General features: G+C 46.5%; 1 protein-coding gene across 3 annotated transcripts in view; it reads left to right on the forward strand.

Annotated features, from left to right (window-relative positions):
- LOC147120603 (desmin-like) overlaps window positions 1-21,069 on the forward strand; it is a 149,425-nt gene extending 128,356 nt beyond the window's left edge. For 2 of the 3 annotated variants that reach the window (XM_085986733.1, XM_085986731.1), the window contains 3 exons: window positions 15,718-15,752; window positions 19,237-19,304; window positions 20,876-21,069. In XM_085986733.1, coding sequence (XP_085842859.1) covers window positions 15,718-15,752; window positions 19,237-19,304; window positions 20,876-20,911 — 139 coding nt within the window. In that variant the 3' untranslated portion in view covers window positions 20,912-21,069. The remainder of the gene's footprint in view (window positions 1-15,717; window positions 15,753-19,236; window positions 19,305-20,875) is intronic. The other variant, XM_085986732.1, reaches the window with a different exon arrangement.
- The last annotated feature ends 3,635 nt before the right edge of the window (window positions 21,070-24,704 follow it).

The raw sequence follows: 24,704 nt of genomic DNA on the forward strand, positions 1-24,704 counted from the left end.
GTCGTGTGTTGTTCTGCCGCAGCGATAGCACTTCACTGTTCCGTATGACATTTCATTTGTGCCATATTCTTGCGGTCTCCGTTGTATCTCTGCAGCGCCCCGTGCGGCTGCTTCGTGTGATACTGCAATGCTGAAAGCCTTGTCCAGCGTAAGATCCTTTTCTGATAGAAGCCGTTTCTGGGTTCCTTCACTTTGAAGCCCACACACAAACTTGTCCCTTAAAGTATCTGCTAGTTCCGTTCCAAACTGGCAGTGTTTCGATAGCTTGCGCAGTTCCGTTAAATACTCAGCAGTACTTTCATCTTTATCTTGGTTCCTTTTGTGAAACTTAAATCTTTCTGCTATCAGCAGCGGTGTGGGGTTTAAGTGGTCCTGTAGGATTGACACTATGTTTTCAAAATCCTTTTCTACTGGCTTCTCTGGGGTTACTAGGCTTCGTAGTAAGCCATACGTTTTTGCACCCATTGAATTCAACAATACCAGCGCTTTCTTGTCATCTGGCACTTCATTCGCCTTGCAGTATACTTCTATGCGTTCGACATATGTCGTCCAATCTTCGACTTCATTGTCGAACGCTGTAATACTGCCACTCTTCGGCATTTTTGGGTGTGGTTAGACTGGCTTAAAATGGTGTCTCCCGCGCTTTCCTTTCTTCCCCGCTGCGGCTTAAAATGGCGTCTCCCGCGCTTTCCTTTCTTCCCCGCTGCGGCTTAAAATGGTGTCTCCCGCGCTTTCCTTTCTTCCCCGCTGCGGCTTAAAATGGCGTCTCCCGCGTTGCTGCCAACGCCGCTCTCGGCGGTCCTCGTGGCAAAAGGCGACGCCCTGTGGGTTTCGTGCGCTGCTCCTGCGCTGCTGGCAATGCCGCTCTCTGCGGTCCTCGTGGCAATGGCAGCGCCTCGCGTTTTCCTGTGCGCCTCTCTCCCCCGTTGACGCTGCTTGGCCCTTGAACACCGGCTGCGCTCTGCTCTCTCTCGCCTCTCTCCCCCGTTGACGCTGCTCGGCCCTTGAACACCGGCTGCGCTCTGCTCTCTCTCGTCTCTCTCCCCGTTGACGCCGCTCGGTCCTGAACACCAACTGCGCCCTGTGCGCTCTGCCCTCTCTCTCTCCCCCGTCGACGCTGCTCGGCCTTTTTCTGTGCCGCTCGGTCGGGCTCTAGCCACCGCTGTCCGGGAAGGGTCTGCGCAGTACCTGTTGCCAGCCCGTTTCGCTGGACCACCGTGACTGGAAAGCCAAGCCTGGCTCTCGACAGCCTCCCCTGTGATGCTCAAATCTCCGCTGGATGACTGGGCGGTTGCCCATGGTCGACGCCCGTGCTTCTGGACTCGACCTCCTTCCACTGTTCTCCAGGAGCGAATCCCTGGGAGGTGATGCAGAGTTGCAGGTAGGTTCGAATCTGCGTCGTCGCCAATGTTAGATCTGTGTATCTTAATGTTGTGTCCTTCAATAATCAGACAAAAGACTGCAGGGAACGATCAACAGGTGTTTACTGAATGAGGGTTACTCTAGAACTATCTCTACAGATCACTACTCAGCGTTTATATACAGGTGTAGTCACTGCCGGTACTACAGTATACAAGAGCTGTAAAAAGTAGTTCTCTCCCTTAAAGGTACATACATTACAGCGGCGGCATAAAGGGAGCTGAGAGGAGAAGGCCCAGAACACAGCGTGGACCTGAGCTGGAGTGGCGGCGGCATAAAGGGAGCTGAGAGGAGAGTTCAAAAAACAAGGAGTGACATCACAGGAGGTGGAGTATAAATCGAGCGGGAGGCCCAGAGAGAGTGCAGAACGGGGCAGCGACGGCAGCGAGGAAGTGGAGTATAAATCGAGCAGGAGGCCCAGAGAGAGTGCAGAATGGAGCAGCGGCGGCAGCAAGGAGGTGGAGTATAAATCGAGCAGGAGGCCCAGAGAGAGTGCAGAACGGAGCAGCGGCGGCAGCGAGGAAGTGGAGTACCTCCAGCAAAAACAACAACTGCAAAACAGCTAAAGTGATGTCACAACCAGGGAAGGAGCTGATTGGTGAGTAGCTGGTAAGTGTTTCTAGTTAATAGTCTATTAAGTAAAGGCATGGCAGGGCAGCTCAGTCCCGTGGAATGCACATCTTGTGCCATGTGGGGACTCCAGGACGCTTCCCGTGTCTTGGACAACCACAAGTGCAGGAAGTGTCGTCAGCTGGAGGAGTTCGAGCTCCGGGTTTTGGAGCTTGAGCAGCAGCTGGCATTACTGCGGCACATCCATGAGGCTGAGAGCTTCATGGATAGCACATTTCAGGAAGTGGTCACCCCACAGATAAAGAGTGTGCAGGCAGAAAGGGAATGGGTGACCACCAGACAGAAGAGGAGGACCAGGCAGGTAATGCAGGCGTCCCCTGAGTGCGTCTCGCTCTCCAACCAGTATTCAGTTCTGAGTACTGGTGACGGCGATGGTTCCCCTGGGGAGTATAGCCAGAGCCAAGTCTGCAGTACCACGGGTGGCTCAGCTGTACAGGTGGGGAGGAAGAAGAGTGGGAAAACAATAGTGGTAGGGGAGCAGACGGGCGTTTCTGCGGCAACAGACGTGACTCCAGGGTGGTATGTTGCCTCCCTGATGCCAGGGTCAAGGATGTCACTGAGCGGCTGCAGAACATTCTGAGGTGGGAGGGTGAACAGCCAGAGGTCATGGTCCATATCAGTATCAACAACTTAGGTAGAAATAGGGATGAGGTCCTGCAGGCAGATTTCAGGGAGCTCGGAAAGAGATCAAAAAGCAGGACCTCAAAGGTAGTAATTTTCGGATTACTCCCGGCACCACGCACTCGTGAGTATAGAAAAAGGAGGATAGCACAGATGAATGCGTGGCTGGAGAGGTGGTACAGGAGGGAGGGCTTTAGATTCCTGGGGCATTGGGACCGGTTCTGGGGGAGGTGGGACCTGTACAGGCTGGACATGTTGCACCTCAACAGGGCCCGAACCAATATCCTTGCGGGGAGGTTTGCTAGTGCTGTTGGGGAGGGTTTAAACTAATTTGGCAGGGGGATGGGCACCAGGATGTAACATTAGAAAGGGGAAATAAAGTGCTCAAAGGATTGAGAGAGGCAGAGAGCACTAAAGTAAGAAATAGTAAGATATTAGGGCGAGGTCAAACTAAGAGAGAATACAGGATGGTCTAAGATAGGTTTACAGTGTATATATGTGAACGCACGAAGCGTAGTAAACAAGGTAAGTGAGCTGCAGGCACAAATAGCCACATGGGACTATGATGATGCAATAACTGAGACCTGGCTCAAAAAAGGACAGGATTGGGTCTTAAATATTCCTGGTTATAAGGTGTTCAGAAAAGATAGGAAAGGAAAGATAGGAGGTGGTGTGGCCGTATTGGTCAAGGAGAATGTTACAGTGCTGGAGAGGGAGGATGTCCTGGAGGGGTCAAGGACAGAATATTTACGGCTAGAGTTAAGAAATAATAGAGGTGCCATTACACTACTAGGTGTATTCTATAGACCACCAAATGGTGGGAAAGATATGGAGGAGCAAATTTGCAGAGAAATTACAGAGAGATGTAAGAACTATAGAGTAGTAGTAATGGGGGACTTCAACTATCCTAATATAGACTGGGATAGTAATAGTGTTAAGGGCAGAGAAGGGGAAGAATTTCTGAAGTGTGTTCAGGAGAACTTTCTTGATCAGTATGTTTCCAGCCTGACGAGGAAGGAGGCATTGCTGGATCTGGCTCTGGGGAATGAGGTAGGTCAAGTGGAGCAAGTATCAGTAGGTGAACATTTAGGGAACAGTGATCACAGTATCATAAGGTTTAGATTAGCTATGGAAAAGGACATGGAGCAATCTAGAGTAAAAATGTTTAACGGGGGGGTAGGCCAGTTTCAGTGGAATGAGAACGGATCTGGCCTGGGTAAAATTGAATGAAAGATTGGCAGGAAAAACTGTAATGGAACAATAGGCTGCCTTTAAAGAGAAAAAAGTTCAGGTACGGTTGAGGTACATACCTCAATGTACCTCATTGGGGGAAAGGCAGGGCAATTAAAGTCAGAGCTCCCTGGATGATGAAAGCGATAGAGAATATGATGAAGCAGAAAAAGAGCGCGTATGACAGATGTCAGGTTGCAAATATATCTGAGAATCGGGCTATATATAGTAAGTTCAGTGGAGAAGTGAAAAAGAAAATAAGAGGGGCAAAGAGAGAGTATGAGAATAGAATGACAGCCAACATAAAAGGTAATCCAAAAGTCTTCTGTAGGCATATAAATAGTAAGAGAAGGGGTGGGGCCGATTAGGGACCAAAAAGGAGATGTATGCATGGAGGCATAGTGTATGGCTGAGGTACTAAATGAGTACTTTGCATATGTCTTCACCAAGGAAGAGGATGCTGCCATAGACATGGTAAAGGAGGAGGTACTGGAAATACTTGATAGGATAAAAATTAATAAAGAAGAGGTATTAGAAAGTCTAGCTGTACTTAAAAGTAGATAAGTCACCAGGAGCAGATGGGATGCATCCTAGAATGCTGAGGGAGGAAATGGCAGAGGTATTGGCTATAATATTCCACTCCTCCTTAGATACGGGGATGGTGCCAGAGGACTAGAGAATTGCAAATGTTACACCCTTGTTCAAAAAAGGGTGTAAAGATAAACCCAGGAACTACAGGCCAGTCAGTTTGACCTCGGTAGTAGGGAAGCTTTTAGAAACAGTAATCAGGGACAAAATTAACAGTCACTTGGACAAGTGTGGATTAATTAAGGAATTCCAGCACAGATTTGTTAAAGGCAAATCGTGTTTAACTAACTTGATTGAGTTCTTTGATGAGGTAATAGAGAGGGTTGATGAGGGTAATGCAGCTGACGTAGTGTACATGGATTTCCAAAAGGCGTTCGACAAAGTACCACATAATAGGCTTGCCAACAAAGTTGAAGCCCATGGAATAAAAGGGACAGTGGCAGCATGGATACGGAACTGGCTAAGTGATAGGAAACAGAGAGTAGTGGTGAACAATTGTTCTTCGGACTGGAGGAAGGTATACAGTGGTGTTCCCCAGGGGCCAGTCCTAGAATCACTGCTTTTTTTGATCTATATTAATGACTTGGATGTGGATGTACAGGGCACAATTTCAAAATTTGCAGATGACACAAAACTTGGAAGTATAGTGAACAGTGAGGAGGAGAGTGATAGATTTCAGGAAGACATAGACAGGCTGGTGAAATGGGCGGACACGTGGCAGATGAAATTTAACGCAGAAAAGTGTGAAGTGATACATTTTGGTAGAAAGAATGAGGAGAGGACATATAAACTAAAGGGTACAATCCTGAAGGGGGTGCACAAACCGAGACCTAGGGGTATATGTGCACAAATCGTTGAAGGTGGCAGGGCAGGTTGAGAAAGCAATTAAAAAGGCTTATGGGATCCTGGGCTTCATGATTAGAAGTCTCGTGTACAAAAGTGTGGAAATTCTGATGAACCTGTACAAAACACTGGTTTGGCCCCAACTGGAGTACTGTGTCCAATTCTGGGCACCACACTTTAGGAAGGATGTGAAGGCCTTAGAGAAGGTGCAGAAAAGATTTATGAGAATGATTCCAGGAATGAGTGACTTCAGTTACGTTGATAGACTGGAGAAGCTGGGGTTGTTCTCCTTGGAGCAGAGAAGATTGAGAGGAGATTTAATAGAGGTGTTCGAAATCATGAGGGGTCTGGACACAGTAGATAGAGAGAAACTGTTCCCATTGGCAGAAGGGTCCCACCGCTGCCAGAATTTGAATCTGTTCATCTTCACCAAAAGAAATCCTTTGACAAATTTATTAGAGTTCTTCGAGGATTTAACGAGCAGGGTGGATCAAGGGCAACCAGTAGATGTCGTGTATTTGGATTTCCAAAAGGCATTCGATAAGGTGCCACATAAAAGGTTACTGCACAAGATAAGAGCTCACAGTGTTGGGGGTAATATATTAGCATGGATAGAGGATTGGCTAACTAACAGAAAACAGAGAGTCGGGATAAATGGGTCATTTTCAGGTTGGCAAACTGTAACTAGTGGGCTGCCGCAGGGATCAGTCTATATTAATGACTTGAATGAAGGGACCAAGTGTACTGCAGCCAAACGATACAAAGATAGGTGGGAAAGCAAGTTGTGAGGAGGTCACAAAGAGTCTGCAAAGGGATATAGATAGGTTAAGTGAGTGGGCAAAAATTTGGCAGATGGAGTAAATGTGACAAAATGTGAGGTTACCCACTTTGGTAGGAAGAATAGAAAAGCAAACTATTATTTAAATGGAGAGACTACAGAATGCTGCAGTACAGAAGGATCTGGGTGTTCTTGTACATGAAACTACGGGGAAAGGGCAGGGGAGTGGGACTAGCTGAAGTGCTCTTGCAGAGAGCCAGCCTGGGCTCGATGGGCCGAATGGCTTTCTTCCATGTTGTAACCATTCTATGATTCTTTATAAATCTATTTCGTTTCACCACTTCCCGGTGATGCCCATTTTTGTCTGTTACTTTGGAAGTGGCTTTGTGAGTTGGAGTGACTGGTGATACATAACATTACCTCCAGCAATGGGGGTCAGTGTGAAAGGAATGTTCATCGTAAGGATGCTTTATGGTGTTGTTGGCAGGGGGCGGGGGCATTTGGCAGCCATATGGGTGCAGTGCAGGAAGTTAAGTAAATCTGCCCATGATGAGGCCATCCCTGGCCTCCCAGGCTGCAGTGTGCTCCGGTGCTGGTGCCATCTCGACCTCAGGTTCCTCCTGCTCCTCCTCCTCGTCTTCCAGCTGATGCTCCTCCTCCTCCACCCCTGAAGATGCTGTGTGCTCTGCGCCTTGCTTCTCATGCAGCTCTAATCCTCGTTGCTGCACTATGTTGCGCAGCGCACGGCCACCGCCACCGATTCTGGAGATGCTGGCTGTTGCATACTGAAGGGCTTCTCCAGGTCTGTCAAGGCATCTGAAGCGCATTTTCAGCATGCCTATTTGCTCTATGACACTTCTGGTGTACATATGGCTTTCATTATAACGCTCCTCAGCCTCATTGCTTGGTCTCCTCAAGGATGTTATGAGCCATGTCTTCAGTGGATAGCCCTTGTCTCCAAGCAGCCAGCTGGTAAGTGTGTTTGGTGGTTCAGAGAGCTGAGGGAGTGTGGACTGGCACAGGACAAAATAGTAATGACAGCTGCCAGGGAATTTGGCGCACACATGCATGATGATCTTCCTGTGGGTGCAGACGAGCTGCACATTGAGCCAGTGGAAGCCTTTGTGGTTCACAAACACTCCTGGGTGATGTGGGGGTGCTCTGATGACCACATGTGTGCAGTCGATGATGCCCTGCACCCGTGGGAAGCCAGCCAGAGCAGCGAAGCGCACGCTCACTAACACTGGCTTCATCAGTGGCAAAGTTCACATAATGGGCTGACTTGTTAAACATGGCATCGGTGACCTGTGTGATGCAGCTGTGGCAGCCGACTGCGAGATGCCGCAAATGTGTGCTGCAGATCCCTGGAAGGAGTCTGAGGCGAAGAAGTTGAGGGCGCTGGTGACTTTGACAGCCACTGGTAAGGCGTGTCCACCAGTGTAAAGTCCGCGCCTCAATAATACACGGACTTCGGGAGAACAGTTTAACAGGTACTTTACTGAACAAGAGGCAGCTTGAAACTGAAACTACAGAAGCCTGCTAGGGCCTTTTATACAGGGGTGGTCACTGCCGGTACTGCAGTCTAAGACCAGTTATTCCCTTAAAGGTACATACACAACAATTCCTCCCCTTTTAGATAAACAGTACATAACATTCATTTAACAACTAAATAATAACTAATTACAATTACAATTTTCTCAGTAATATATACATCAACTGAAATAGTCATTTATAAGTTCAGTCTTTGAGGAGGCTTCCTGATCCGGACTGGATAGCGCCTTTCTCGAGTATCCTGTTCTGGCGGTGGAGTCAATTCTGGCTCATTGTCATTGGTTGGTTCGTCAGCTTCCAATACCCCTGCTTCTGAGGTAGACGCAATCTGTACTTCGGGCTCATTACCAGGTGCACATGCTTGTGGTACAGGTTTGGCTTGTTCCTGTGACTCTAGAATCTGGTCAGCGTGGCGTCTCACGATGCTCTCTCCAACGTCCACTGTGTACATTAGTGGTCCCTGCTGTGTGCATATCGTGCCTGGCTGCCATTTTTCTGTTCAGTAGTCGTGGGCCAAGACTGGTTGCCCTATCTTGAAGCTGCTGGTTGGCTTCTCATTTTTGTGCTGGAACTGCTTATCCTCAACATCTTGTCTTATGTTTGGTTTGAGCAAATCAAAGCGACATCTTAGTCTCCGGTTGAAAAACAGTACGGCTGGAGTTTGGTTGGTTACTGCATGTGTCGCATTCCGGTAAGCAAACAGGAAGTTATCCACCTTGTGTTGCAGTGGTATGTCGTCATTATACATTGCCTTTATGGCCTTTTTAAAGGTCTGAACAAACCTCTCAGCCAATCCATTTGTGGCTGGATGATATGGGGCAGATGTGTAATGTTTCACCCCATTATTCTTCAGGAACCTCCGGAAATCCTCAGACACAAACTGTGGGCCATTGTCGGAACAGATCTGTTCTGGCAACCCATTCCTGGCGAAGATGGTCCTCAGGACTGCAATAGTTTTCTCCGTGGTGGTGGAGGACATTTTAATGACCTCTGGCCATTTCGAATGGGCGTCCACAGCGATTAGAAACATTGAGTCCATAAATGGACCAGCGAAATCAATGTGTACCTGTTGCCATGGAGATGAGGGCCACTCCCATGGATGTAGAGGGGCCTGTGGTGGAGCGTTTTGGACCTTCTGGCTTCCTGTGCATCTCTTGGTCATATCCTCGATTTCTTTATCGATTCCCGGCCACCACACAAACGCCCTGGCTAGGCTCTTCATTTTTACCCCTCCCAGATGACCCTCGTGAAGCTCATTGAGCACTCTATCTCTCAACTTGGGTGGAATTACCACTCGGGATCCACACATCAAGGTTCCCCGGCACACTGACAGCTGTTCCCTCCTTGGCAAGAATGCTGGCAACAGTGAGTCGCCAAATGCTGGCCATCCCTTCACCGTCAAATCATAGACCCGAGAGAGTGTCGGGTCATTTCGGGTTTCCTTCTCAATACTTGCGTTTGTAACAGGCAGACATTCGACTATGGTCGCATGGAATATCTCCACCGGGTCCACTGCAGGTGCTTCTTCCGCCGTAGGCAATGGTAGGCGCGACAGCCCATCAGCGTTTCCATGTTGTTTCGTACCTTTGTACTCTGTCATACGGATGTGCCCCTAGAAAAAGTGACCATCTTTGCAGCCGTTGCGCCGTCATCACTGGAACGCCCTTCTTTGGGTTAAAAATTGAGACCAGGGGTTGATGATCAGTCAGTAGGGTGAATTTCTGCCCGTGCAGATAGTGATTGAACTTCTTCACCCCCCACACCAGGCTGAAGGCCTCCCTGTCAATCTGGGCATAGTTACGCTCGGCTGAGGTTAGCGAGCGCGATGCAAAGGCTATTGGCCTCTCTGAACTGTCACGGAATTTGTGTGACAGCACCGCTCCAATGCCGTAAGGTGACGCATCACATGCCAACCGAATCAGTAGTGTTGGGTTGTAGTGGGCCAATACTTCTTTTGAAGTGATTTGGCATTTACATTCCTGAAAGGCACGCTTACACTCATCACTCCATTTCCATGTTACACCAGTTTGAAGGAGGGCGTTCAGTGGGTGCAGAATTGTAGATAAATTCGGCAAGAACTTATGGTAGTAGTTCAACAACCCGAGGAACGACCTCAGTTGCGACACATTTTCTGGTGCTGGAGCCTTGACTACAGCCTCAATCTTGTCCGGCGACTTATGCAACCCTTCCTCATCAATCATGTGGCCACAATACGAGATTTGTCTCCTGAAGAACTCGCATTTGGGACGGTTGGCTCGTAGCCCATATTCCTGCAATCTCGTGAGCACCTGTTCCAGGTTGGCAAGGTGTTCATTGTCATTTTCGCCCGTAACCAGGATGTCGTCCAAATAACACTGGGTCCCCGGGATCCCTTGCAGGACTTGTTCCATTGCCGTCTGCCACATAGCCGGGGCCGATGCTACCCCAAATACCAGTCGATTGTACTGGTAAAGGCCTTTGTGAGTGTTTATCGTGAGGTATTTCCTAGATGCTTCTTCCACCTCCATTTGTAGATACGCTTGAGCCAGGTCAATCTTTGTAAAACGTTTCCCTCCAGATAGTGAGGCGAAAATATCTTCTATCCGCGGAAGTGGATACTGTACTGTGTGCAGGACTGGGTTCACAGTCACCTTGAAGTCCCCACAGATGCGAACCTTCCTTGGCTCCCCAGGCGTGCTGCTCAATGCTTTCTTCATTACAGGAATGATGGGTGTGGCCCACTTGCTCCAGTCCACCTTAGACAGCACCCCGAACACTCCAGACTCTCCAGTTCAGCTTCCACAGCTGGGCGTATCGCGTATGGCACCGGTCTGGCCTTGAAAATTTTTGGGGTTGCGTTATCCTCAATCTTTATGGTTGCCTTTACTCCTTTTAGAGTCCCAAGTCCTTGTTGGAACACCTGTTCCGCGTCAGATAGAATTTGTGACAGACGTCCAGGTGCGACGTCATCATCTTTTTTGTCAGTCACAGTTAGTGCCAGAATGGAATGCCAATCCAATTGTAGTCTTCGGATCCATTCATGTCCCAATAATGGTGGTCCTCCATCTCGTAGTATATACATGTATACTTTCTGTGTTTCCTTTCCGTTATATTCAACTGGCACCCTTATTTTTCCTCTGGGGTAGACCTTTTGCCCCGTGTATGTCTTCAATACATTGGACGTGTCCTTTAAGGGTATGTGTGAGAATAGCCGCTCATAGTCTCGTCGATTCATGACAGTTAGGGCTGATCCTGTGTCCAATTCCATCTTCACTGGGGACCCTGCTATCATGAGGGCGACCCAAATGGTTCGGTGATCTTCTTTTGCGATCACGTTGTGTAACTTTAAACAACTTTGTCGCTTGCTCCCGGAGTCCTTAACACTCTCCTGATCTTCTGAACTACTATCTGTCAATTTCTTTACTTTCCTGTACTGTTCCTTAGAAGTTCTTGTCGTGTTGGTCTTCTTTCCCGACCTGCAGACTCTTGCTATATGTCCCATCTTCCCGCATTGCCTGCATATTTTGTCTATAAGCCAGCAGTCCTTCTGCTCATGGGTTGTTCTGCCGCAGCGATAGCACTTTTCGGCTCCATACGCCATTTCGTTAGCGCTGTATTCTTGTGGTTTCTGTTGTATTTCCGCAGCTCCCCGTGCTGCTGCTTCGTAGGATACTGCCACGCTGAAAGCCTGTTCTAGCGTCAGGTCCTTTTTTGAAAGTAGTCGTTTCTGGGTTCCTTCACTCTGGAGCCCGCAGACAAACTTATCTCGTAAGGTGTCTGCCAGTCCTGCTCCGAACTGGCTGTGCTTCGATAACTTGCGTAGTTCTGTAAGATAGTCAGCATTGCTCTCATCTTTGTGCTGGTTTCTTTTATGGAACTTGAATCTTTCTGCTATCAGCAGTGGTGTAGGGCTTAGGTGTTCCTGTAAGATATGACCAATCTCCTCAAAACTTTTCTCCATTGGTTTAGCTGGGGTAATTAAATTCCGCAATAGGCCGTACGTATTCGCACCCATCAGATTTAATAATACCGAGGCCCTCTTTCCATCGGCCACCTCATTTGCCTTGCAGTACACTTCGATTCTTTCTACATACGTGGTCCAGTCTTCTACCTCGTTGTCGAAAGCAGTGATACTGCCACTTTTCGGCATCTTGGGCGATTTAAAATGGCGCCTCCCGCGCTTTTGCTTCTTCCCCAATGGAATAAAATGGCGCCTCCCGCGCTTTTGCTTCTTCCTCAACGGGATAAAATGGCGCCTCCTGCGCTTTTGCTTCTTCCCCTTACTGCCACGCTGCTCCTAGCGTTCTATGGGGTAATGGCGGCGACCCGCAGCTTCGGCGCGTCTCGCTTTCCTTCCCCCCCGTTTAGTTTCTCTCCACTGTCCTGTTGTCGAGCACCGACCGCGCCCTGTGTGCTCCACCCTCTCTTGTTTTCTTTTCCCGGCGATGCTGCGTGGCCCGATTTGTAGAGACGCTCGATCGAGCTTGAGCCTGCCGCAGTCCGGAAGGGTCAGCACGCTACCTGCTACCAGCACAATTCGCTGGAACCACTGTCTCTCCCGCAATTCTCCAAACACCGATGGATTCTTTGGGCGGTTGCCCTCGGTCGACGCCCGTTGCTCAGACTACGACCTTCCAGGACCTTCCTTTCAGGCGAGATCCCCGTGAGATGATGCCACACTGCAGGTGAGTTCGAACTTACTCGTCGCCACTGTAAAGTCCGTGCCTCAATAATACACGGACTTCGGGAGAACAGTTTAACAGGTACTTTACTGAACAAGAGGCAGCTTGAAACTGAAACTACAGAAGCCTGCTAGGGCCTTTTATACAGGGGTGGTCACTGCCGGTACTGCAGTCTAAGACCAGTTATTCCCTTAAAGGTACATACACAACAACCAGGTCCTCTGGGCTACCAACAGAAAGTGCTGGAAGCAATCAGGAAGCCAGGCAGCATCCGTGGAGAGAGAAACAGAGTTAACGTTTCAGGTCTGGGACCCTTCTTCAGAACTGGAAAAGGCTGGAGATGTAACAGATTTTAAGCAGGTGCAGAGGCAGGAGGGGCGGGGGGGAGGGATCTGAAGGAACAGTGTGTGCTAGCGTAGGAGGCAGGAAAGATTAAATGTTGCAAATGGGGATGGTAGAATCATACAGCCTGAAAAATGGGGGCAGGGATTGTAGTCTGAAATTGTTGCACTCAATGCTGACTCCAGAAGGCTGTAAGTGTCTAATCGAAAGATGAGGTGCTGTTCCTTGAGCTTCATTGGAACAGTGTAAGAGGCCGAGGACAGAGAGATCAGAGTGGGAGTGAAGCGAAGAATTAAAGTGACAGGCGACCGGAAGCTCGGGGTCACCCTTACGGACTGAACGGAGGTGTTCCGCAAAGCGATCGCCCAATCTGCATTTGGTCTCCCCAATGTAGAGGAGACCGCACCGTGTGCAGCGAATACAGTATATTAAATTGCAAGAAGTACAAGTAAATCGCTGTTTCACCTGGAAGGGGTGTTTGGGGCCCTGGACAGTGGGAAGGGAGGAGGTAAAAGGGCATGTGTTGCATCTCCTGCGCTTGCACGGGGAGGTGCCAGGTGAAGGAGCAGGGCTGTTGGGGGTGATTGAGGAGTGGACCAGGGTGTCGCGGAGGGAGTGGTCCCTTCGGAATGCTGAAAGGGGAGGTGAGGGGAAGATGTGTTTGGTGGTGGGATCACGTTGGAGGTGGCGGAAATGGCGGAGGATGATCCGTTGAATGTGGAGGCTGGTGGGGTGAAAGGTGAGGACAAGGGGAACCCTATCGTGGTTCTGGGAGGGAGGGGCAGGGGTGAGAACAGAAGTGCGGGAAATAGAACGGACACGGTCAAGGGCCGTGTCAACCACGGTAGAGGGGAATCCTCGGTTGAGGAAAAAGGAAGACATGTCAGAAGCACTAGTATGGAAGGTGGCATTGTCAGAACAGACGCGGCGGAGACGGAGAAACTGGGAGAAAGGAATAGAGTCCTTACAGGAAGCGGGGTGGGAGGAAGTGTAGTCCAGGTAGCTGTGGGAGTCGGTGGGCTTGTAGTGGATGTTTGTTGAAAGCCGATCGCCAGAAATGGAGACGGAGAAGTCAAGGAAGGGAAGGGAAGAGTCGGAGATGGACCATGTGAAGGTGAGGGCAGGGTGGAAATTGGAAGTAAAGTGAATGAACTTATCCAGTTCAGGGCGAGAGCAGGAAACGGCACCAATACAGTCATCGATGTACCGGAAAAAGAGGTGAGGGAGGGGACCTGAGTAGGACTGGAACAAAGAATGTTCCACATGTCCCATGAACAGGCAGGCATAGCTAGGGCCCATGCGGGTTCCCATAGCAACACCTTTAATTTGGAGGAAGTGAGTGGAGTCAAAGGAGAAGTTGTTCAATGTGAGAACAAGTTCAGCCAGGCGGAGGAGGGTGGTGGTGGATGGGGACTGGTTGGGCCTCTGTTCAAGGAAGAAACAGAGCGCCCAAAGGCCGTCCTGGTGGGGGATGGAAGTGTAGAGGGATTGGACGTCCATGGTGAAAAGGAGACGGTTGGGGCCAGGAAACTGGAAACTGTTAAAGTGACGGAGGGCGTCGGAAGAGTCGCGAATGTAGGTGGGAAGAGACTGGACAAGGGGAGAGGGAAGGGTGGTCTCTGGCCTTCTGTAGACTTTGCAGATATTCTTGAGGTAAGTAAATGGAAGGTTGCTGCAAAAACGATTTTTGATGCTGTACCCCCTTTAAGCTGCTGCAGTCCTTTAAATCCAATAGCATGCAATTCCCCTCAATGGCAGGAGTGTATGAGGTGGGTTGGCTGCTGTGTTGCCTCTTGGAATTCAAATGGTGAGCTCCCAATCAAGTGCTACTGCTGGTGCTGGGAAATTTGGCAAGGTCATACCACTCCAAATGGGCAGGCAGCAATCCTGCACCACCATTTGCTGCTCGGGTTTTTACCCGAGTGGAAAATCCTGTCCTAAGTTTCATCTGTGCACCCAAAGCGATTTTGATGATGCTTGCCCCTTTAAGCTGCTATAGGCCTTTAAATCTTGCAACATCATGTTGTTGCCCACCCAATGATAAAATTTGGGCTTGGGTCTTTCTCAGCTGTCCCAACAATCAGAGAAGAACACACTATATTGCACCAGTAGAATTTTTGCATTTCTTACATTAGCAGTTCTTGAGCCCTCTTGTGTGCTATTGCTCACTAGTTTCGATTTATAGGTCATCTTGTACTGTGAGCTCTCACCCAATTGGAAGTGAGTTGTGCCTGTCCAAATTCATTCCATGAAGGACCCTTACAGCTGGTAGAGAGAGATTTACATGCAATCATTCTGAGCCAGGTCTCTAAAGCTCAGTGCTGTAATCAACTTGAGATAGTTCCCTCTCTTTGCTATATAACTGGTTGTTATGACTTTAGTTCTGCCTTGGATACCTTCTTAGGTTCAGTTGCGCCAGTCACTCATGTAAGTGGTCCAAGTGTGTTACTTAACTGAACTGTGACACTGCTTAGCTAACCCCATGCAGATGAGGGATTCTTCTGGTTACAGTCAATAAGAAACTCCCTGTAACCAACATTATACAGCATTATCGGGATAAATTTTCCATTGAGTGTGATGAAATAGCGCACACCAAAATGTGGTACATGTGTATTAAGTGGTCCAATCTGAACTTCACCAGTCAGAAAATATGCCCCAATTATGTTTGCACATTTTTATAAAAAATGATGACAAGTTTTTTCTTAACATTGCTATTGAGCAATTTTTGTAAAGGTTACTGTCCTAAGTTTTTAAAAAAGATGCAAATAAATTCTGGTTCTAGTACTATTACCTTCCCATCTGCTGCACTCCCTCCTGTGGGTAAAAAATGAAGATGGCAGGTAGAGGCTGACCTACATAAGGAAAAGGGTTCAGTTTGGAAAAGTCTTCTAAAGATAAAACTACTCTTGCGATTCCTTGATAATTGCCAGAGTTACTCATTGTGTAAGGAAGGTAACAGTTTGAAGAATGAGTAAAACTAAACCTAGAAGTCAGTAACTGACATTAGTACATTTTTTAAAAAACTTTAAAATCAACTATTTTATTGCTTTCTAGGGACTATTCTACTCAGCCGTCTATAACTGATAAAGGTGCGTATAATTTTAAAGTCAGTTTGATAGTAAACTAATGTTATGAATTATGTTCTCTTTTTATTTTTCTTTGTCCTATGCATTCACCACACATCTCTGAAGTTAGCCCAGATGCCAATTAAGTTGTGGGGGGTGAAGGGGGGGAGACTTGCAAGGGATGATGTCCCATCAAGACAGTTTGTTGGTGATGACGTCCACCATAAGTGGTGTTGCCCACATGACCACTTGCTTGCTATGTAGCATATAAACCCAAGTGTAAGTTTAGCTTTTACCCCCTGCAACAGAAGCCTTTCTTTGTCCTTTTTGCTCAGATTCTTCCAATCTAAACTCAATTCTTTCAAGTTAGACATGTCTGGAAAGTCTGATATTTGCTCCTTTTAACTTTCTTCTTCCTTCTATGCGCTGCCCTACATTCTCTTTGTCCTCACTGTGTTGCAATCCAAACTTAGCGCATTTTTTCCTGCTCTAGCTTATTCTCAGGATTTAATTTAAAATGCTTACCACCTTCAGTCTTCTCTTCATCGTACAGTCTACAGGGTTTTGAAATGCATGTTTGACACCACCTAGTCACTGCCACTTCATTTAGTTTGTTTTCATCATCCATTGCCTTATTCCATATCGTCTTCCAGAATGACATACAAGGCCCTCTCCATCCACAACCTCGTCATTCTGCAGCTAACCTGTCCTGGCCCTGAAAGAAACCTGTCTCAAAAGTGAATCCTTTCCCGTTACTGAAGCCACCCTGTGGATAAGGATTTTGCATATGGCAATGGCATCACTGTCATCACCAAATTCCATCTTGCCCTCTCGCCCTATTCCTCTGGTACCATTTCCTCCTTCAAGTATCTTACTCGCCTCCATCCCTCCCACCTCTCTTTCAAAGTACTCATCATTTACAAGCCTCCCAAGTTTCATGGTAATTTCTTCACTGAGATCTTCTCCCTGAACCTTGGCACTGAGTGACTTCTCACCTTTTGCAATTCCAACCTACATCTAAGTTCCCTGCTCCTCTACTCTGGCTTCTCTGCCCTCCTGTTTGCACTAAAGCTCAACCTTCACTTAAACTTCCTACCCACTTGACCTCGCCTTTGCAAATGGCCTCGCCACCTCCTAGGTCTCAAGCAATAAAGCTATCTCTAAGCACTACTTTGTTTCCCTTACCACTTACATTTCCTTGCTTCCTTCCAACCCCATCACATTGGCCTTCCCCTGGAAAAAACTTTCCACAGCACTCTCATCAGCTAGAGTTCAAACTACCTCTCCTGTAGCCTTCCAGTCAATATGATGTAATTGCTGCTGTTGACTTGCTCAGCAATTCTCCCTTGAGTTCCCTCACTCTTGCCAAATTACTCACTGTCTCCTATCCTGCTAGTTTCTCTGGTTAACTTCCACCTTTCCTCCTTAAAGTCTGACGGCCATAGACTTGGCATCCAGTGCCACACCTGGTTTAATCATGTTGAGCATTACTGTGCCTCCCTCTCTATGGTCAAATCATCTTACTACTCTTGGAGAATGACAACCCACAACACAGTTTCTTTACAACAAACAGCCTCCTCAAACCCACTTATCAGAATCTTACAGCACAGAAGGAGGCTATTTGGCCTTTGGCTCTTTGAAAAAGCTATCCAGTTAGTCCCACTACCCCACTTTTTCCCCATAGCCCTTCTCCTACCCTTTCCAACCACATTTCCAAGACCAAGTGTGAAGAGCTCATGGACTGCTTCAACTCCAAGATCAAGACCATGGGGCTGAAAATCCATGAACTTTCTGTCACACACCTGCCATAACTCCCAACAGGAGTGTGACAACGACTGTACATTAGGCTGTGACCTAGTAGATTCAGGTCCTAGCCTTCCCCAGGAGTTTCTGCAAAACCATGGCGGAAGCGTAGCCTCCATGTGTCCCAAGCAAAGTCAGCAGAGAAGGAGGAATGTGGCCAGGGTGGAGACATCTAGCCCAGCAGTTTTCACATCCCTGGCCTGGCAGGAGGTTAGTGGGTTGGTATCCCAAGAGAAAGCAGGCATACTGGCCTGCTGATTAGTGGAAATGGGGTCCACCTTGCGGTCATGGGCTGTACCCCACTCCCCACCCCACCCAAAAGATTTTTTGAAGTTTCACTTTTTCCAAGTCCCCTTATAAAGGGGCCGACTGACATAAGATTCAAATGTTTCTGGGTAGGAGGGGAAGCCAAGCCACAATTTGCGGTCTCTCCATCAGAGTGGGCATTCAAGATGCACTCCAGTGTTATGGACACCTGTTAGAGATTATTAGAATTAGGGAACCTCTTTCTGGCCCTGGAAAGTCTGCCTTGATCCTAGCTAACACCATTTGAGCATTCATTTCTGTAAAATCAATTTTAGGGGCACATCTATCTGGCACTATTGGCACCTTCGCAACATCTTCAATTGGGAAACAAATGCAAAATATTCACTTAACACTTCAGCCATATTTTGGTCTTCAATCTGGCTTACTCTGTTGAATCCAAAGGATTTATGTGGTGTTCAATTACTTTCTCGCTTCTGACATAAATGAAACACACATCATTATCATTGTTGCACTAATCCACAATTCTTTTTAGTGCTGTTTTGACATTTAGTGGTATCTTATATTTGTCCCTATTTTAACAGTTATTATCATTATATATGGTATACTATTGAGATCAATTTGCCTATTTAACCACTTAGGTTTCACTTTACCCTGCACCCTCCTCTTTATCCAAGGAACATACATAATTTCCCTGTACAGGAGTAGATTATTCTTATCTAGTACCACCTCGCAATCTACCGACCTCATTCTTGTAAATTGAGCCTTTTTTGAAGTCTGGAACCAACATTAAATTATCTGCAGCAGTAATTTGTTTAGCCAGCTAAAATCTGGTGTACAGAGCTCACTGTAGGTCAGATGCTGCAGATTGGATATTGTTCCAGAAGCACTGTTGAGCACCATATCACATCAATTATTTTCCCTAATATTTCCCCAAGCATGCTGAGTCAGGAAGCAGTCATTAACAGCATCAATAAGTATTTCTGTTTTGCCTCCTTTGAGACTTGGTTGCCTCCCCATCAGACCACTCAATGGTTGGGTAATTAAAAGGCCCCATAATACAAGTGCTACCATGTTCTCTTGCCCTTTTAATTTCCACACAGAATTCCTCATCTTGTCAAGCGTGTTGTCCTGGAGGCCTGTAGCGGGTTCCAATAATCATTTCAGCATGAATCTTCAATTCATGCGGTGGATAGTAGAGTATCAGTTACTGTCTTACACACTCCAGCTTTTGCTGTGCCTGTAGAGACACTGAATGATCACATACATCATATCAAATCTGCTCTACCAGGTGGGTACTTTTTAAAATCCAAAAACCACAGGGAATGATGCATGGCAAAGATTGCTGTCTGAATTCTAAATCTAGATACCAGATAAGCATTTCTAAAATGAAAAGTAAGCTTTATTTAAGTCTGATACGATGAACAAATATTTTTTTTAGAAGAAGAAACAAGAGATACTAATGAGACATGCATACTGTCTTCATCTGATGAAGACAAGGAATCTGAGGTAAGAGATTAAAATTATAGATAATTAATTAAGTACACCAGGTTGGTCAGTACCTTTTGTATGGAGTAGAATTTCTGTATTTAACAACAGTAGCAAAAAGACATTAGCAAGTTACAGTGGTGGCTTTGCTATGAAGATGCGTTCAAACCCTAGTTTGAGAAGGTGCTTCGACTTTTGGTGTCCATATTATGAACTGCCACTGCTGTAACTGGAAAGATCAGAATACCGTACGTTTGTCAAAGAAGCTTAGATATTTTATATCACATTCTCTCACACTAATGCTAATCTAATTTTGATTCATACGGAACTGTTTAGTTTTGGTCACAAAACCTCAGGAAGGATATATTGGCCTTGATTGGGGTACAGTGCATATTCACCAAAATCATACCAGGGCTTAAAGGGGACAGGTTGCATAAACTTGGCCGGTATTCCCTTGAGTTTAGATGGTTGAGGGGTGATCTATTCGAGGTGTTTAAAATGATAAAGGGATTTGATGGGGTCGATACGGAGAAACAAATTCCTCTGGTGGGGGAAGCACTCTAGGCTCAGAATTGAATATATACCTAACTTCTGCTGGGCCAGTCGGAGGCATATCTGGCAGGATTCTCACGGCAGGCCAGGAATCGCCCCGCTTCCCCCCGCAAAATATGCTACCAAACTGCTGCACGGATATATGGGGATAGGGGATGAGCAGATGAGGTACCTGTCATCGCCCTGGATTGCAATTTGCTGTGAAGATTAGAAGGGACAGAAACCCAGTAGATCTGAAGTCTTCCTAGTTTTCCAACTTCTCCCTACGCCCCCAACTGGAAGTATGCTGGAATTGCTCAATTTCCACCTTTGTTTTTGGTTTTCTCATAGAAAGTTCTTGAGGTTAATTTTGAAATAAAGAGTTACCAATAGAAGGTATTTCTCCTTGAACTTTCAGCTGTTTAGCATATTCTGGCACTTTACATTTCTAAACTTGGTCAGCCTTCGCTCATTGCCAGCACTCTCACCTGAGTTCGAAGAATGTGGGTTTAAGTCTCACTCCAGAGACTTGAGCATATGTCTTAGACTGGCACTGCAGTGAAATACTGAGGGAGTGCTGACTGTCAGACAAGATGTTAAACCGGGGCACTGTCTGTCCTCTCAGGTGGACATAGAGTTTGAGAAGGGTGTAGAGGTAGATTGAAATTAGGTTATAGAGGGATTTGCAATGAGATTTTTAAACCAATTTATTGATAGAATGGAAGCCAAGAGAAGTCGGTGAGTATGGGGCATTAGGACTGCAGGACCTAACATGGATATGATAAGCAACAGGGTTCGGGATCAGTTGAAGTTTGTGTAAAATAGAGCTCAGGAGGCTGGCAAGGAGAGCATTGGACATTCCAAGTGATATGAGCTGACAAAGGCATGGACAAGCTAGAGATGTGGACGGGCAATGTTATGAAGCACTTGGTGAAGGACTAGTCTTGGGTTCGATGCTCAGCTTATTTGAACAGGACACAGGGCTCCTTGTTGGAAATATGCCTTCATAAAATTTACCACAATTACTTATAATTTCTTCATTCTAACTCTCTTTTCTGCAGGAAAATGAAGATTTGTGCGCCCTTGATCAAGACTAACAGTAGACTGTAGAAAATGAAATGGCAAGCTGATCCACGTGCATCCCACACATTCACAGTTACATTGTATGAAAAGTGCTCTAACCTTAAATACATCACTAGAAAATCCATGTTTCACTGAGGGATTATTTGAATAAATGTGAGTTAATGGCCACCAATTCTGATATCAGGCACACTAATTTCATGTGCTCATTGTCTGGGAAATTCATTTTAATTTAATGGTAGTGCCTTTCAAACTTAATTATTTGTGTTTATTAGAAATACACTCAACTTTTAAGACAGTTTCTTATGTTGTGTATTTGTAGCATGGAACAACTCCGGATCTGATGCACACATAATTAAAAATTAAAGTTCCAAAATTTCTGTCCCAGGTGGCACAAAAACATAAACTCGGCGGGCAGGACCCAGATATCCCAGGTCCCTGCCCGTACAGCTTTCCACTAGCAGTAAAGTGAGTGCATAATGCGGGCATGTATCCTATCATTTGTGCCCAAGCAACACTGGATATCAGGGAAACAACAACAGAAAGTGCTGGAAAAACTCAGCAGGCCAGGCAACATCCGTGGAGAGAGAAATAGAGTCAACGTTTCAGGTCGAAACCCTTCGTCGGATTTCCAGCATCCGCAGTATTTTGCTATCGTACTGGATATCAGGGTGTGTGTGTCCCTCACATCCAACATTACTAAGGACCAAGAGAGAGAGGAGGATTACATTTTATATGGCTGGTTTGCATACACAGATTGCAGCAGGGAATCCAGCAAATTAAAAACCTGGCAGCATTTTTAATATTTTTCAGTCTTCAACTCTCTTAGCATTTGTTAAATTTGGGAGACATTTTAGAGGATAGGAAAGTGACTTATTCAAGTTAGGGTTAAGAAACAGTATGAAACTATAGACCAGTAGGTTTATCAGTTGTAGGAACATTTGTTAAATGACTTTGTGTAATCTGTTGGGTGAACATTTTGAAAACCATAACTTGTTAAAGCAGAGTTGGCAAAGATTCAGGAAATGGAAATACGCCTAACCAACCTGTTGGTGTGTTTTGAAGCTGTTACTGGCATGAGAAATGCACTATGTTTCAGAAATACTTTTGACAAAAACACCACATTGGCAATTTATGAACAGTGCAAGGAGTGATGGGATAGGGGATAAAGAATGTCACCAGATAGGAAATTGGGTGAAAAACAAGAAGCAGGATAACTATAGTGCCCACAGCGTTCAGCTCCATTCCTACTTCATCTGATAATGAAGCAGCCCATGGCAGCCTACATCAGGTACCTCAATACCATTCAGGCTTGGGCTGAGAAGTGGCAGATAATATTCGTGCCAGGTAATGACCATCTCCAAAAGAGAAAGCCCAGCCATCTCACCTTGACCTACAACTTCACCACCATTGCTGAGTTTGCAACATCAACATCTTGGGTGTCACCATTGACCAGAAGCTGCACTGGACTAGCCATATCAACACTGTGTCTACAAGAGAAGAGCCAATAATCTGCGGCTCACTTCCTGTTCCCTTAAACCTCTCCATCCCAAAGATTCGTCAGGAGTGGGATGGAATGCTCAATACTTGCATAAATGATTGCAACGGCACCAACTCGAGAAGCTCGACACCATCCAGAACAGAGCAGTTCACTTGATCAGTTCCCCTACCGCTGAACTCAGTAATCATCTCCTCCACCACTAACGCACTGTGGTTGCAGCATGTATAATCTACAGGATGCACTGCAGCAACTTACCAAAGTAACTTTGACAGCACCTCTCTCCTGCGATTCTAACACCAAGATGGGCAAGAGCAGCAATGTCATGGTAACACCATCACCTTCATGTTCCCCTCCAAGTCGCACACTACCCTGACTTGGACATGTATCACATTCCTTCATTGTTGCTGGGTCAATATGGAATTGCCTACCTAACACCAATGTGGGAGCACCATCACCACAAGGACTACAGTGATTCTAGAAAAAGGCCCACGGCTACCTTATCAGGGTATCTAGGGATGGACAGTCAATGCAGCCTTGCCCGTTTCACCCACATCCCTGGAAAAAGACATGAAGTATAGTTAGAGTGCAGGGGATAATTGGACCAGGGCGCACAGACTTAATTCAGTCTTCATTTAAAGTCATATATTCTGCCCTTATTTTGATATACTTTGATTTTATAAATATGGTTAAGTAGCAAAACGTATGGCAACTTGTGAAGCAGAGAAGTGGAGTTGGTTTTAGCATAGGAGTTTCACTGCTAAGGAGATACAAAATTGGGGCACTACAGTCTCACCACTGACGGCGGGTGTAATTAGAGGTTTACATCATGGCAGCTTCTATTGCATATGTGGACATGGGAAAAAGTTGATGTGAGGTAAGATTTTTGATATATTACTTAGAAACATAGAAGATAGGAGCAGGAGTAGGCCATTCGACCCCTCGAGCCTGTTCCGCCATTTAATGAGATCATGGCTGATCATCCAAATTCAGTACCATCTCCCTGCTTTCTCCCCATATCCCTTGATCCCTTTAGCCTTAAGAAATATATCTAACTCCTTCTTGAATATATTTAATGAATTGGCCTCAACTGCCTTCTGTGGTAGAGAATTCCACAGGTTCACCACTCTCTGGGTGAAGAAATTCCTCCTCATCTCAGTCCGAAATGACATCCCTTATCCTTAGACTGTGACCCCTGGTTCTGGACTCCCCCGCCATCGGGAACATCCTTCCTGCATCTAGTCTGTCCAGTCCTGTTAGAATTTTATAAGTTTCAATGAGTTCCCCTCTCATTCTTCTCAACTCTAGTGAATATAAGCCTAATCGACCCAATCTCTCTTCATACGTCATTCCTGCCATCCCAGGGATCAGCCTGGTGAATCTTCGCTGCACTCCCTCCATGGCAAAAACATCCTTCCTCAGATAAGGTGACCAAAACTGCACACAATACTCAAGGTGTGGTCTCACCAAGGCCCTGTACAACTGCAGCAAGACATCCTTGCTCCTGTACTCGAATCCTCTTGCTATGAAGGCCAGCATACCATTTGCCTTCTTAACCGCCTGCTGCACCTGCATGCATACCTTCAGCGACTAGTGCACAAGGACATCCAGGTCTCGTTGCACTTCCCCTTTTCCCAATCTGTTGCCGTTCAGATAATAATCCGTCTTCCTGTTTTTGCCACCGAAGTGGATAACCTCGCATTTATCCACATTATACTGCATCTGCCATGCATCTAATCACCCAACCTGTCCAAATCATACTGGAGTTTCTCTGCATCCTCCTCACAGCACACACGCCCACCCAGCTTTTTGTCGTCTGCAAACTTGGAGATATTACATCTAGTTCCCTCGTCTAGATCATTAATATATATTGTGAATAGCTGGGGTCCTAGGACCGATCCCTGCAGTACCCCACTAGTCACTGCCTGCCACTCAGAAAAAGACCCGTTTATTCCAACTCTTTGCTTCCTGTCTGCCAACCAGTTCTCTATCCAAGTCAGTACCTTGCCCCCAATCCCTTGCGCTTTAACTTTACACACTAATCTCTTATGCAGGACCTTATCGAAAGCCTTCTGAAAGTCCAAATACACCACATCCACTGGTTCTCCCTTATCTATTCTACCAGTTACATCCTCAAAAAATTCCAGTAGATTAGACAAGCATGATTTACCTTTTGTAAATCCATGTTGACTTTGTCCAATCCTGTCACTGTTTTCCAAGTGCTCTGTTATTACATCTTTTATAATGGACTCTAGCATTTTCCCCACTACCGATGTCAGGCTTACCGGTCTATAATTCCCTGTTTTCTCTCT

This window comes from Somniosus microcephalus, chromosome 4 (genome assembly GCF_052327205.1).
Source record: "Somniosus microcephalus isolate GS21.2 chromosome 4, FLI_Smic_1.0, whole genome shotgun sequence".
Lineage (NCBI taxonomy): Eukaryota > Metazoa > Chordata > Chondrichthyes > Squaliformes > Somniosidae > Somniosus > Somniosus microcephalus.